General features: G+C 43.9%; 1 protein-coding gene across 5 annotated transcripts; it reads left to right on the plus strand.

Moving 5' to 3' along the window:
• Nucleotides 1–580: 580 nt before the first annotated feature.
• On the plus strand, nucleotides 581–12,494 carry LOC116244191 (gap junction beta-6 protein). 5 transcript variants are annotated; one of them, XM_090133839.1, is made up of 3 exons: nucleotides 581–668; nucleotides 1,987–2,054; nucleotides 10,363–12,494. In XM_090133839.1, exon 3 carries the CDS (start codon nucleotides 10,385–10,387, stop codon nucleotides 11,174–11,176), a length of 792 nt encoding a protein of 263 aa, XP_089989965.1. In that variant the 5' UTR covers nucleotides 581–668; nucleotides 1,987–2,054; nucleotides 10,363–10,384; the 3' UTR covers nucleotides 11,177–12,494. The 5 variants fall into 5 exon arrangements, with proteins under 5 accessions (XP_089989965.1, XP_089989966.1, XP_031471605.1 ...); XM_090133840.1 differs by lacking the exon at nucleotides 581–668 and adding an exon at nucleotides 691–1,772 and having other exon boundaries at nucleotides 1,987–2,098; XM_031615745.2 differs by lacking the exon at nucleotides 581–668 and adding an exon at nucleotides 693–1,772.
• The last annotated feature ends 1,233 nt before the right edge of the window (nucleotides 12,495–13,727 follow it).

The raw sequence follows: 13,727 nt of genomic DNA on the forward strand, positions 1-13,727 counted from the left end.
AAGAAACACAGTCTTGACTCTTCAAGTTCCTCATCATACTTCTCTCTCTATAAAAACTTTCTTTGGCAGCAAATGCAGACTTGCAAACAGCGCAAACTCAAAATCCTCTCTGCGGCTTAATATACCCAATGTTTAGCTGGAAGCTTTTTAGCTGGGAATGACATAAAGGGCACATATGGCTTTTTCAAAGTCACTGAGTTGAGCTGGAACGTAGCTGGTAAGGGAGCGACTCACAAGTGCCTGATGTCTCTCCAAAGCTCTTCTTCCATAGGGAGGGCTCCCTTTAGCAAAGCATGGCCACATGGCCCCAAGCCGCCTCCCTTCCTGAAACGCACTGTGCTGTGCGCATGAACCCTGAACACACCTCAGTGCAACTCCCACGGAAGTCAGTGAGCCAGGAAGACTCAGGCCTCAGGTATTTACTGCCCGTCTGGCTCAGCATCGAACAACTTGGGCCTGCAGCTGTGCACTGACCTGGCTCTGTCTGAAACTCACATGGATGGAGTGTGGGTGCTGAGCAGTCTGAAAGGAGCACAGGCCCTACTTGGAACGGATCAGGCTGGAGACATCCAGAGATCTCCCTGACATGAACATGCCTGTGGTGCAAAGTGCAGGCTGCAGGGAGCTCCGTGAGGAGTGGTAGATGATGAGTGCCATGGAGATGGAAGGTAATACTTAAACCAGAGCTGGCAGCAATTTCTTATCTATCATATGCAAGGATTGAATTGCTTGCGCTAAACAATGAAATGAGCCATTGACTTCTGCCAAAGATTTTCACTGGAACTGTTTTTATTCCGGAAAGTAGAGATAAGGGGCAGAAGAATTTAGCTGGAAAGGCTTTGTCACCTGATCCATCACTCTGTGCCCTCAGTGAGTGTGAACACATGTCCAACCCTGAGGTGTGCTGCTGCAGTTGTATTGTGTGTTTTCCCCAGAAATTTGGGTAGAGCATTAGCAACCATTTCTCTAATTAGCAACCATTTCCCTAATTAGACATGTACGTGTGCAAAAATCAAGGTTTCAGATAGAGATTTCTGAACCCCAAGGTTATGACAGCAAAGCTGTGTTGGAAACAGGACAGTGTGCAGAGTGGGTCCTGCATGGATACAGAGCTGTGGGGTAGGAGTGCACAAGTTGCCAGGAGCTGCAGCTGCATTTCAGGGACCTTCAGAACATTCTCACAAAGCCAGCAACCACTGGCTTTTCTGCTACCATTTGCCAGTCACAACTTCCACGAGGAACAGGCCCTTCCAAATACCAGGGTTTGACAAGACAGCATACGGTTCTGTTATCTTACATGCACATTTACCCTACAAAACCCACATTTGCCATTATCTCTCTACGGGTTTTCTCCAGCACCTTTTTTTTGCCGGATTTTCCCCCGCTGCCCCACGCCTCGCTCTGCCTTCCCGCCCTTTGCCTCTGCCCTCTCCCCGTCCTCACAGCCCTGCCCTCGATGCCCATCTAGGCGGGACGGCTATGGAAAGGGCGGCTCAGGGGAGGGGCGAGACCCCCCGATCGGGGCTCTGCTGTCCCCGCACAGCCTGGCCCCGCCGGGGATGGGCGCTCCCGGCCCGGCTCCGCCTCGGGCACTCCTCCGAAGGAACCCCGCGCGGGTGGAGGCGGGCGCGGGGCGGGCTAAAAGCGGCGGCAGGTGAACGGGGAGGGACCTTAAAGCTGCGGGCCGGGAGCCTTGGGCCGGCTGTTCCTGTGGCACCGCACCGCTGAGCCCGGGTGCTGGCCCCGAAGGGGTCCCGGCAGCGCTGAGGCAGGTGAGGGGAGCGGCGGGAGGGAGGGCGGGCGAGAGTGAGCGGGCGGCGGCGGCGGGACGGTGCCCCGCGATGGGCTCATGGCTTCACGTCCCGCTTCCTCGTCCGCAGCCTGCGAGGCAGCGCGGGGCCCCGGCCTTATCGGGAGTGCTTTTCTCGGTCACTGCTGTCTATTTAACTCCTAACAGCTCTTCTTCTAATCCCCGATCTCTCTTAGTGAGCGCGTTATGTGAAGTGCCCGAGCAGCTGCGGCACCGAGCGAAATAAAGGCTTCCGCAATTGCAGGTAATTCGCGGCACACCTACGGACGTTCGGAGCGCTGCGCTGAGGTAAACAGCTTGCAGCGAACTGACAGGTCCGGCGATCTCGCGCTGGAAGCATTCCTGAGAGCTACCGGGGAGCGGAGCTGAGCCGTGAGTCAGAGCGCGGCGCTGCGGCTGGGGGCACCGCGCTGCTCCCGCCGGCCCCCGCCCGGCCCGCCGCTGCCCCTCTTTCGTTGAGGGTAAGGAAAGTCCCGCCGGCTGGCGCGGCGTTACTGGGACAGTAAGCGGGGAGCTGGCGGAGGCATCGCTCCCACGGGCGCTCGAGGATGTGGCACTGAGGGACGCGGGTAGCGGGCAGTGCTGGCGCTACGTGCCTGGCTGGGATAGGTGGTCTTAGCGGCCTTTTCCTGCCTTAAGGATTCTATGATTTTATGAAATATTCCAAGGGAGCAGTCAGAGGGTGGTTAGAGGACAGAAGGAGCCTCTTATCTCGAGTGCTCTTTTAAGCCAAGTTGTTGCGCTTTTATCACTAATGAGCTGTGGCTTGTGTGCAGTGATATCTAGGTCTGGGCCTGGCTTGTGGCTGGGTTCACCACAAAGTCTGTGTGTGTGCCGGGTTGAAAGTAGAATCAGCTAGTTTCATTTTTGATTTTCGTTAATGAATTTCTGTGGTTTATGTTATCTCTTGGTCTCTGTTGCTCAGCCTGCTTGCCTTGAAGTAAGGCAGGAAAAGCAGCACAGAGGAAGGCTGTAGATTTAGCTCAGAGACAGGGCAACGGTGATTCAGGCTTCAGCCTTCTGCAGTGAGCTTGAAGGAAGCACCTTCGTGTGCCAGTTAGGGATTGCAGTGACTTTTCCAGGTGGGGTTTGCTGTATGTTTGCAGAGCTATGATGTTGTTCTTCTAGTGCATGTGGGAAAAAAAAGTGAAAAAGGTACAATAGAATATCTGAGTATCTAGGAAAATGGCAGTACTTTGAGGTACATAGAAGTTACTGCACAAAGTTATTCAGCAGAGATTCAGCTGGCTCCTGTCAGTAAAAAGGGCACTTTACAAATAGTGCCTCTTGCTGTTATGTGAATGGGGAAATAAAAGATGTCGGAAACTTCAACAAACAAGAGCAAGGGTTTAATTTTTGTTTTTCTTCAGATGTTTTTTCCTTGTTCTGTTCCTCACAGCTCTTAATTGCTGTTAGTGATGATTGATGGCTTATCTGAAAAGACACCCAACTGTTGCCTGACTAAGTACTGTTTTGTATAAAGGAAAATCTGAAGTGATGATGTATGAGGAGAGAGACAGTGCTGTCAAAACAAGAGGAATATGAACAAAATAGAAATGCAGCAATTAAAGGGAAGCTGAAAACAATTTATTTTTTTTTTGTATCTCATATGTAGTTCTTCCTGCCATAGATACTTTTAAAAGGAGAAAGTTGATTTTTATCTCTACCTTCCCAGAAAGAAATACTGACAAAACACACACTGAAGGAAAAGCTACATTTCACTATAAAATAGTGATAATGTTTCCATAAGGGTTCAAGCCCTCTCTGAGGAAGTAATCTGCCAGTCAGAAATCCTGTGAGGTGGGAGTGGGTGTATTTCCAGGAACACATGGTGAATCTGTAGAAAGAATATGGATGTATGCCTAAGCCTGGTGATTTTTGTTATCTTTTACAAACCCAGACAAATAATACTGCTACTTTTGTGTCTGGGGGAATGCAAAGCGCATGTAAAACTTTATTTAGAGTTTGGGAAATAGGACACTCGCATCAGTGAAGAAATAGTCCTCAGGAATTTGAATCCCTTTCAAAGCAAGGGCTTTTAAGCACTCTTTTTCTTCCCCCTGCAAACCTTTCCTTCAAAAATTGCCGAGGGGCCAAATTCCAGTAGGAATTCTTCAGTCTTGTTATACCTTCAAACATGACCAACCTTTCTGATGTCTTATTTTCCACAAGTGGAGTGAATTTCATGCAGAGGTATTCTCTGCATGGAGGATGGTAATTCTCCACTTACAGTTGTAGGGTAGTGAAATAGCCATGGATATTTCCAAATCTGCTTGGAAAATGGCTTAGGAGGATGTAAGGGCATGAACATAGGGTATTCATAACGTGGTCAGTGTGGGGCTGAATCCTCAATGCTCTTGTTTTTTACTTAGCATATATTTTTAATATTAAACTTCATGCATATTGGGTTGTGATGTGTTATTTTAAAGGCTATATATTTTTTAACATGAGGCTTAGAGCAAACAATGTATCCTGTTGGCATATTCTTGAGTAGAAGAAAACACAATGCTTGCTGTGTTCAGACCTGCAACTGTCAGAGGTTTCCTGTTCCTGATTAGTCTTGGCCTGTTCTTGTGTCAAATCAGATATACTGTAACTCCTATCTGTCTTGGGTCTTCTGTTGCTCTCCGGTTTCCACTCTGATGTGGAGATAGGTGCTCAGAACAAAGCTTGAGAGCTGCACGGGCTTTTGGGATTATTAGACTGATCTTTTGATCCTTATTCAACTTCTTAGTAGAGCTGTTGATTCTTGAAGGAGCATGCAGTTGAAGCACTCCTACATTTTTAATATACTGCAGTAAAATTGAAATAGCTGGAAGCTTCTTATAATAGTGAAATGAAAGGATTTCGGTTTGCCCAAGTCAGAGTTCAAAGCCGCATCTTACAGAGTGAACTCTACACTGCAGCTGTTGTAATGGGAGGAGCTGTGTTCTCTCTTAAGTAACGAGTGTTCTGAACGGTTCAATTTAAGCTCTGTATTTCAACTTTGAAATAGTGCTTATCACTCTTGGTCCACTGATAATGAAGTATGACTCTCTGAAGTGTCCAGTTATAGAGGAGCACTTCAGAACAACCCTGTGAGAAAGTGAGATTTTGTTATCTCATTTAATGTCTGGGGAACTAAGGTGTGGGGTAGGCTTAACTTTAAGTAGACAGTCTGGGAGAGTCAGCAGGTAAGTGTTGTTGCCTGTGTGCTGGCCTTCCCTGCTGAGATAAAGGGATGCTGTCTTTGGAAGATATTGATCTAATATATATTTATAAGAAGCTTCCTAGACTCCATCCTGACAACACTGTTCTGTGTTGAAGCTGCTGCTCTCAGGCTTCTGAGTTCCTTCTTTATCTCCAGCTCTGATCAGGACCAGTACCTTTTGTTTAAAGATTATCTCAGTTAATGTACTCCTAGGTTGGATGAAGTGACATCTGTCTCCGCAGACTGCTGATCTTATACCAGTATCTGGAGGCACTACTGCAAGTGGTGCAGTGCACTTTGCACTGGTGGCTGCTGGTACCCTACACTGAAATTCTGATAGGAATGGAGACGTTGTGAACAACCTCTGCATTTCTGTTTGGTTCCCTTAGAATAATAGACTGGTCCATAGTGGAGGAGTGTGTAGTTTTTGAATTTATACATGCTGTGGGCCACCTCCTGACTGGAATTCTTAGATGTTCCTATAGTGCCTCCAACATGACTTTTTTGCCTTGTTAATATCCTATAACAGTAAGTTCCACAGTGTGTACATCAAAGCGATGCAGCTTATGTTGTTTCTACCTTTGCTCTGCACTCTGTGGTTTGCTGAAGCCATGGATTTAACGATTGACTAATGATTATCTGGTATACCAGTCCTTACCAGAGCAGAGCAAAAACACCTACTAAGTAGCTGTGTGCCTGAAGTGCTTGGTGATGGTGTGATGTGTGGGGATTTTAGTGGGTGCATGCAGGGTGCTGTGGTTGTTGTTTAATGCAGGTTGGCAGCAACTAGTTTAAGCAGTAAGCAGTCCTGGCAGTGCAGAGCTCAAAACCTGCCCAGTATCTGGAGAACTGCAGAAATAGGTAAGCTGTATTTGTCCTGCTGTCTAGCCTACTTACAATACCTGAGCCCACTAGGGGAAGAACACTTGTGTGCCTCTCCATGTGTTGTGTAGTCATGTAGAACCATTTTCTGCACTGCTAGGTCTTTGGCTGAGAGTGGTGACATCTCAGGATCATTTTTATCTCCTGCTGTAGTAGCTGTGCTGTCCTGCTCCTCTGATTTCTCAGATGGAGGAACAGAAGGTTCAGCCAATAGAAGAACAGATCATTAATTTGTTTCGTTACATTTTAAAATGCACTCTCATTTTAAAATGCAGTCTAGATGCTCAGCTACTCAAGTTTACTGGCTTATCTTCTGTTCTCATCTTCCTCCTTTATCTTCAGTCCCTATTCCCACTGTACTTTTTTTTTTTTTTGTCCCAATTTCACCTGGGTTTTCATGTCTTAACTTATTCCTGTCCAGAGCTTTACTTCTGAGATGAACAAATACTATCTACACACTGTAATTTCTGTGTGCATTTAGGTGGATTGGCTCACACAATTATCTGTAAGAGTTAGCAGCCATCAAAGGGAAGTCCCTTTCCTGCTTTAGTTTCCATTGTTCAGCCAGACAGTTAATATTTTACTTAGTAGTAAGGAGGTCTGGAAAGCAAGTATTTGAAAGAAAGATAACCTGCAATGGGGAGTCAGCACCATACTTTTTTTTAGTAAATTAAGAGTAAATGAGGCATCACATCCCTATAGAATAAGCTAGGAGTAAATCAGACATCACATCACTACAGATAGCCCCAACGTGATGTCTGGATGGAGTGATCTGTGAAGGGCCGTACTCAGTTAACTTACATTCTGCTTTGGTCACTCTCTACTTATTGGATGAAAGGTGGGCACTTCAGTGGTTTATGAATTGCCTTTATCTCTCAGTAACACAGTTTAGAGTATCTAATATTAAAAGTCTAGGAAAACCAGGTCCAGAGTATCTGGGTAGGAATATGGCCCTGCAATCTCAGCTGTTCTGCTCTTCAAGAACTTCACTGAGTGCAGTATCTGATGATCACTGTGTATATCAGTCTCCTGAACTCCTCAGAAGTCACATGCCTTTCTGCTAGCATAAAAGCAAGTCAGGCCATGAGGGTAGAACAAGGAGGGGCAAAGGTTGGTGACTAGCTCAGCAAGCAGCAGGAAGAATGGGATGGTGGCAGGAGGAGTAGAGAGGTTGCTGGAGGAGTTGGAAGGTGGGTGGGAATGGTGAAGAGGGGAATGTTTGGGTGGATATGAAAGTCAAAGGGTTTTGGGAAGGAGTGGAGATGGCCCTGGGAGGCTGTCCTGTTTTACTTGCCCATCAAGTCAGACTAGGAACAGCTCCCTCTCTGAAGTGCAGTGGCTTTTTCTGCTTGCATCCAGGTACAGACATAGTTTTGCTAGGGTTGAAACATAATATGCTCTCAATGGAAATGGAACAGTCAGGTGAATGGTGTAGTTTAACAATATCTTGAAGAAGCATCCCTGCTAAGGGCAATACCCTCTTCTTCACTAGCTGCTCATTCTGATTCTTTGCAGTGTGCAGCTTGTTTCAAAATGACACTCTTTCCAAATGGTTTGTGGAGCTGTGTGCTAAAGCAGATCATGGAAATGGGTAAGGTTGGAAAAAAGCAATGTACCAGCACTGGGAATAACTTCTAAACAAACCAATTGGGTGTTCTGGGTTATAATGTACCCTCACAGTGCTGCGGAGGATGGAGAACTGCAGCAGGAACAAGCAATGATGGGGAAGTGTCTGTATCTAGCTCTGCCACTAAAGACAGGGTATCCTTTAAGTACACCCTGAAGCACTTGTATTTTGGTATCTCATTCTGCACAGGGAGACAGGAAGGTGCAATTGTACATAGAAGCAAATTCTTGGGAAGCAACAGAAAGGCAGCAGTATTGGTTTACAGCGAGGCAAGAAAGCATTAAAAATGGGGCTTATGAGGAGGGAGTATGCAGTTCCCCCTTCTCATTCTTTCGTATTTATGGAGATGGCTGATCAAAGAGGGAACAGAAGAAACACAAGTTGTTATACTTAAAGGGTAGGAGATGAGGTGTAATGCTGCAGTTCATGCAGTAACTGTCTTCCCTAGGACTTAGAACTGTGGTGCATGAAGGTACTTCTAATCAGTGTTATGTCACACAGTGCGTGTCACATCATTAGTTCCATAATAGCAACGTGCGCATTAGTAAGAGAACATGAATATCAGTAGTAAAGCTGTAACTTTTCCTCTGCTTCAGTTTGATTATATGATGATCTCCAGAACAAATCCTCTTTTTTAAAAAAAAAAAAAAAAGAAAGAAAAACAAACAAACAAAAAAAAAAAGTGATCTGATCAATTTAAAATAAGATGGCAAAAAGGGGGATAGAGTCAAATGTTTTAAAATCTGACTGTTTTGTAAGTATCTCTGGTGTTCAGAGTCCTTCCCGTGCTCTCATGTGCTAACCTGTAGAGACTTCTTCTGTATCCATATGCTGATGAAATATACAGTTTATGTTTGGGAGGAAAATAAAACATGATAGGAAGGCAGCTCTGCAACCAGGACTCTTTTCAGACAGATGCAGAGGTAATATCTCACACTGCATCCCAAAGGAGAGTCAGAATCGGGAAAGGTTTCTTACAACCTCAAGAAAATCTTGCCCTTCTTCCATCCCACTCTTTCAGCTCATGAAGTAACCCCCACAGTCATCCGAGATGACCTGGTAATACATGTTTTCTGCAACCAGAACCTTCCAATAAGCCAGGAAAGAAAAAACCCTTTGTTCACATCATGATCAGACTTCTTCATTTTGCTAGAGCTGTCGTGTTCTTTGATGCTTTGTATTATTGTATGTGATTCATGAGTATATGTAACTCTGTTAGAAAGCAGGGAGGGTTTTGACAGTGCTCAAAATGGAAGTGTGATGCAGAAGTTGGGTCACACTGCACAAAGAAGATAAGGAAGGTATGTCTCTGCAGCTATCTCAGAATTGATAAAAACCGTAATTACATCACAAAAGATGTAGTGGCCTTTGCCAGTGACAACAGAGCTGTTCTCTAGAACCTCTGGAGAAGTGTTTTTTGTTTATTAAATGCCCTGTGCTGCAACTGCCAAAGTAAGATGATCTCTGAGAGATGATAAAATTCACAAATTTGAGAAATCAACCTCTTGACAAGAAACTTCAGAGCAAAGAGGTTGAGGAGCACTTCTGCCTGATGGGCACAAGAAATGTTTTCTTAATTTCAGAGTAATATGCAAATTACCTCTCAGTAAATTCATTGGAAGGGAGTAGGGGTGTGAAGTGCTTCTTTATGCCAGCTGCAAATGCCTGTTGTGTGGATTTCCTCAGCTTCCACAAACAGCTGCAGTGTTCCTGGAGAGGTATGGGGCAGATAACGAATCAAAGGATTTTAGCTTTACAGTCATGATGCTTTGAATCCCAACTACTGGAAATGCTCTTTCTGTTGAAGAGTTTCTGAGCTTCTGCTGGTCTGTTGACTTTGGCTTTCTCCCAGCTTCTGAAGCTTCTCTCCTGTTTGAGGAGTAATGTACTTCTGTTACAAGGCAAGGTCATCTGGATGGGGATGGGAATATGTCTCATGTCTAAGTACCCTACGCTGTCTTAGTGGAGAGAAACACAATTTTGGATGAACCTCATCGTGCTGATTTTAAACAAGATAAGAAAACAGATTGTGACAAGATTTCACCTCTATTCCCTCATGAAATTGTGGCTTTCTCTTCAGCAACAATGCAGAAAGCCATACAGCCACATCCTTAATATTTTCTAAGGCAGGCAGTGCAGGCCTCCTCATGTAAGGTGCAGAGCTTCCACAGCAGCTCCTCAAGGTCTGTCTTTATTGCTGGAATAATGTACTCATGAAAATGTTGCTTATGCCCTGAAGCCAAGGATGCGCAAACTTGTCTTAACTTCCTAATAAGTTTAGCTTTTTTCTTCTCAAATAAAGTAACTAAATGACCATACAGATTTTGTTTTTCAGTTTCTTTGATTTTCTGTAACTTTACAACGATGCTTCCACCTCACCACCTGCTTCTTCCTGTTTACCTTAAGAATTCCAGAGGCTCTGAGGAACCTCTCATTCTGGTTACATTTCACCATAACACCTACTTCGCTTTTGACTGTTGATATCATCTTCTGTTCTTTGCTCCTGTTATCAAAGCTTCTAGAAATTGTAGCTTTTAAATAAGGTCATTTTTTACCAATTTCCCTTGTCTACTTTTTCTTACTGATGTGGATAGAAGTTTTCAGTTGCCAAATACGCCTAGCAGTCAGAAGGATTCCTTCCCTGTTGTCGAGCAACAAAATGTCACCTGCTGATATGTGGTTACTGTGCCACTTTGACTGCTTATGAGAAAGACCACTGTGTCAACAAGATGTCACCACAGCCTATGAATGTACTGCAATTATATTTACAATGTTGCCTTTATTTTATACCCTATGCTTAATAGTATTTTTTTTCCTATCCTGATGAATCTTTTTCTTTTTGTCTCATCTTAGGTAATACCTTTAAAACAAGACAATGGATTGGGGAGCTCTGCAGACCATCTTAGGAGGTGTGAATAAACACTCCACCAGTATTGGGAAGATATGGCTCACAGTCCTGTTCATCTTCCGTATCATGATCCTGGTTGTGGCTGCAGAGAGAGTCTGGGGAGATGAACAAGATGACTTTATCTGCAACACTTTGCAACCTGGTTGCAAGAATGTTTGCTATGATCACTTTTTCCCCATCTCTCACATCAGACTCTGGGCCCTGCAGCTGATCTTCGTTTCTACCCCTGCGCTGCTGGTGGCCATGCATGTGGCTTACAGGAGGCACGAGAAGAAAAGGCAGTTCAGAAAGGGAGACCAAAAATGCGAGTATAAGGACATTGAAGAAATCAGAACCCAGAAGTTTCGTATTGAGGGCACCCTGTGGTGGACATACACTTGCAGTATCTTCTTCAGATTGGTCTTTGAAGCAGTCTTCATGTATGCATTCTATTTCATGTATGATGGGTTCCGAATGCCTCGCTTAATGAAATGTAGTGCTTGGCCCTGCCCCAACACAGTAGACTGCTTTGTTTCTCGACCTACTGAAAAGACAGTGTTCACTATTTTCATGATTGCTGTGTCCAGCATTTGCATTCTTTTAAATGTGGCTGAATTATGTTATTTACTGACAAAATTTTTTCTCAGAAGGTCTAGAAAAGCTGGAAATCAGAAACACCACCCCAACCATGAGAATAAAGAAGAAACCAAACAAAATGAAATGAATGAGTTAATATCTGATAGCTGTCAGAACACAGTTATAGGATTCACAAGTAGCTAAGGTGGTGTCAGTGCTGGTATTCACTCCGAAAAGAGTGAACGTTCTTTGTCTAAAGGCTGCAAATAAAATTTGTTATACTGAACAGCTTATGTTGGGGGAGATTTAGATGTGTAGTGACAGGTGTCAGTAATGCACCTGTTGAGGGGGAAAAAAAAGGCAGCTTAAACATTTGAAAGTTATGAGGATTAAATAGGAAAGTGTATTTTCCTACTGATATCCTTACAAGTTGACTATGACAAGTGCACTAGTGCCTTTGTGCTGGTTCCTTGAAAACGCTATGCAACAGCAATAAGAACAAAAGTCTTTCCAAGCTAGATGTGCTAATGTTTCAAACTGTTTTGTAATAAAGATAGTTTTTAATTGTGAACAGAAAATTAAAGTATTTTTGTAAAATCTAAGATTCCATGTTACTTAAGGTGTTACAGTAAGCATCTGACTCTGTGCTTTATTTAAGCAGGTAATTGCAGATGGACCCTGCAATACCATATTCATAGAGAGGAAATAGCAGTAGGCCACTTCTTTACAGCTTTGCAAGCACTGCTTGAGCCTGGATGTGTAGCTTGAGGCACCTGCATCTGCACTTCTGGCTGTGGGGCTGTGTGAAATCCCACCACAGGTAGTGTGGAGAACTGGGGTAGCTAGCTTCTGAGTGCAGTGCTGTGCCTAAAAGCAGCACAGCAATACAGGTGCAGTCCAAGTAGACCCGCTTTTGACAACTAGCAGACCCAGTATAAGTATTCCTGTTAATCTTTTCATTGCATGCTGCCAGTTTTATAGAAACATACGTAATTTTATGTAAATACTCCACTTAGCACATGTTTATTTCTCTAATGCATTTGCTGTATTTGTTTCTTTATGCTTTATCACATCATTGAACCTTTTGCTTTTGTTAGCTATTTTTTTTCTTTTGTGGTAGACTGGTGTTGTTATGAAACTAGGGGCTCTTTGTTCTGGAAGACATGGGAAAGTATCTTAAACACTGGAAATGGAGAAAGTCTTCTGAATAAAAGGCAAACACTTTAAACTTTGGCAATGAAGTGAGAGTCTATATATGAATGCTAGTGAGAGCTTAAGCCAGACAAGTGCTTATGAAAGGCTGCTTTTGAGCAGGGACTCTGCATCTGAAGTGTGCATGGCTTGTACGCTGCTCGTTCCCACCCAGAGCGCTGATGCCCTAATTCTGTTGTCCCCCATAATGGAGGTAAGCACACAACCTGTCTGCTCAGGAGGATGGGGTTTTGGGATAGATGTGCTGTTGAAAGCAAAGAATCCGGAAATGTCAAAGAGGTGGGTATAGTAGAGGACCCTAATTATGCTGTTTTATGTGTGCTTCTCCTGTTTTGCATCTCACTTTTCACCAGAGTATGTCATGAGTGCACTGTCCTCAGAGTTGTTCTTTTTTTTTTTTTTAATACTAGTGCAAATGAACCTCACTGCTTTTGTGTTGCAGAGCTACTTTTCTAAAGAGATGCTACATGTGTCACTAGGAGCAGACTGCACTTAATGCATAAACCATCTTCAGTTTTAAGTTCTCTATCTGTCACATCAGACTTTTACTTTGTGTGTGTGTGTCCACACTATAAATGGCTTCAGGCTTGTTCTTGCTTAATGTAGATCTTAAAAGGGTGCATGGCCAAGCAACTGAGAGAAAATAGCTGGAGTCAACTCTGTCCTCAGAGAATGGATTTTGGTTGCCATTCTCTTCTTCTGGCACACTCCTCAACTTCCCTGCCTTCACAGTAGTTTCTTTTCCAATCACTGTTATGAAAATCTATTATTGACAGTCTTCTGCATATTTCTACCAGCAAGCTAGAGAGTGAAAAAGTGGGCATGAAACTTTGTCTGCATGGTTGTATAGTTGCTGATAGCCTTGTGGTTTCTCCAAGCAGCACAGGTTCCACGTATGGCTGTGACAATGGTCTAAACATATTTACTTCAATGGCTCTGTTTCTTTACAATGGGCAAGTTCAAGGTTTGGGCAGTGCCTCACCACCCCTGCTCAGCAAATTCCCCTCCATCATTCTGTTAAAGAACAAAGACAGAGTTCAGGCTTCATGCTATGCTGGGCTCGGGGTGCAATGAGACTACATTTGGTCCAGAGTTGTATTGCACAGGGCAGCCCTAGCTGTGGACTTTCATCCTGGTCATGCTGTGAATCACATACCATACAGGGAATAGGAATGGGGATTGGTTAATGATTATGTATGATCATGTCTCATCTCATGTTGTGATCAAATTAAATAGACCTGTGCTGGATGTCAGTAAAACCTAGAAAACATCTTAAGGCAACTATGTTCTCCTCAGATGGAGGGTGAGGTTTCTTATGAAGGACATGCCTATTAGACCCCAAACTGGACATAACTCTGTATATGATATTTTCATTGTCCATTTACAAAAATTTCAAAAAGTGTTTTTTGTTCTAGTAGTTGGATTTTTCAAGAATACCAGCTCCATATCTGTTGTAAGTTTAAGCCTGGATAAATGGGCAATGCTTAAATGAAAAAAATGAGCATACGTAATGCTTTGTGCATCAGCACAGGCTGTGCTGTAA

This window comes from Phasianus colchicus, chromosome 1 (genome assembly GCF_987193195.1).
Source record: "Phasianus colchicus chromosome 1, bPhaCol1.hap1.1, whole genome shotgun sequence".
Taxonomy (NCBI): domain Eukaryota; kingdom Metazoa; phylum Chordata; class Aves; order Galliformes; family Phasianidae; genus Phasianus; species Phasianus colchicus.

What these genes read in the sequence shown, in the direction of transcription:
- LOC116244191 (XM_090133839.1), top strand. Translation starts at nt 10,385, where the DNA reads ATGGATTGGGGAGCTCTGCAGACCATCTTAGGAGGTGTGAATAAACAC.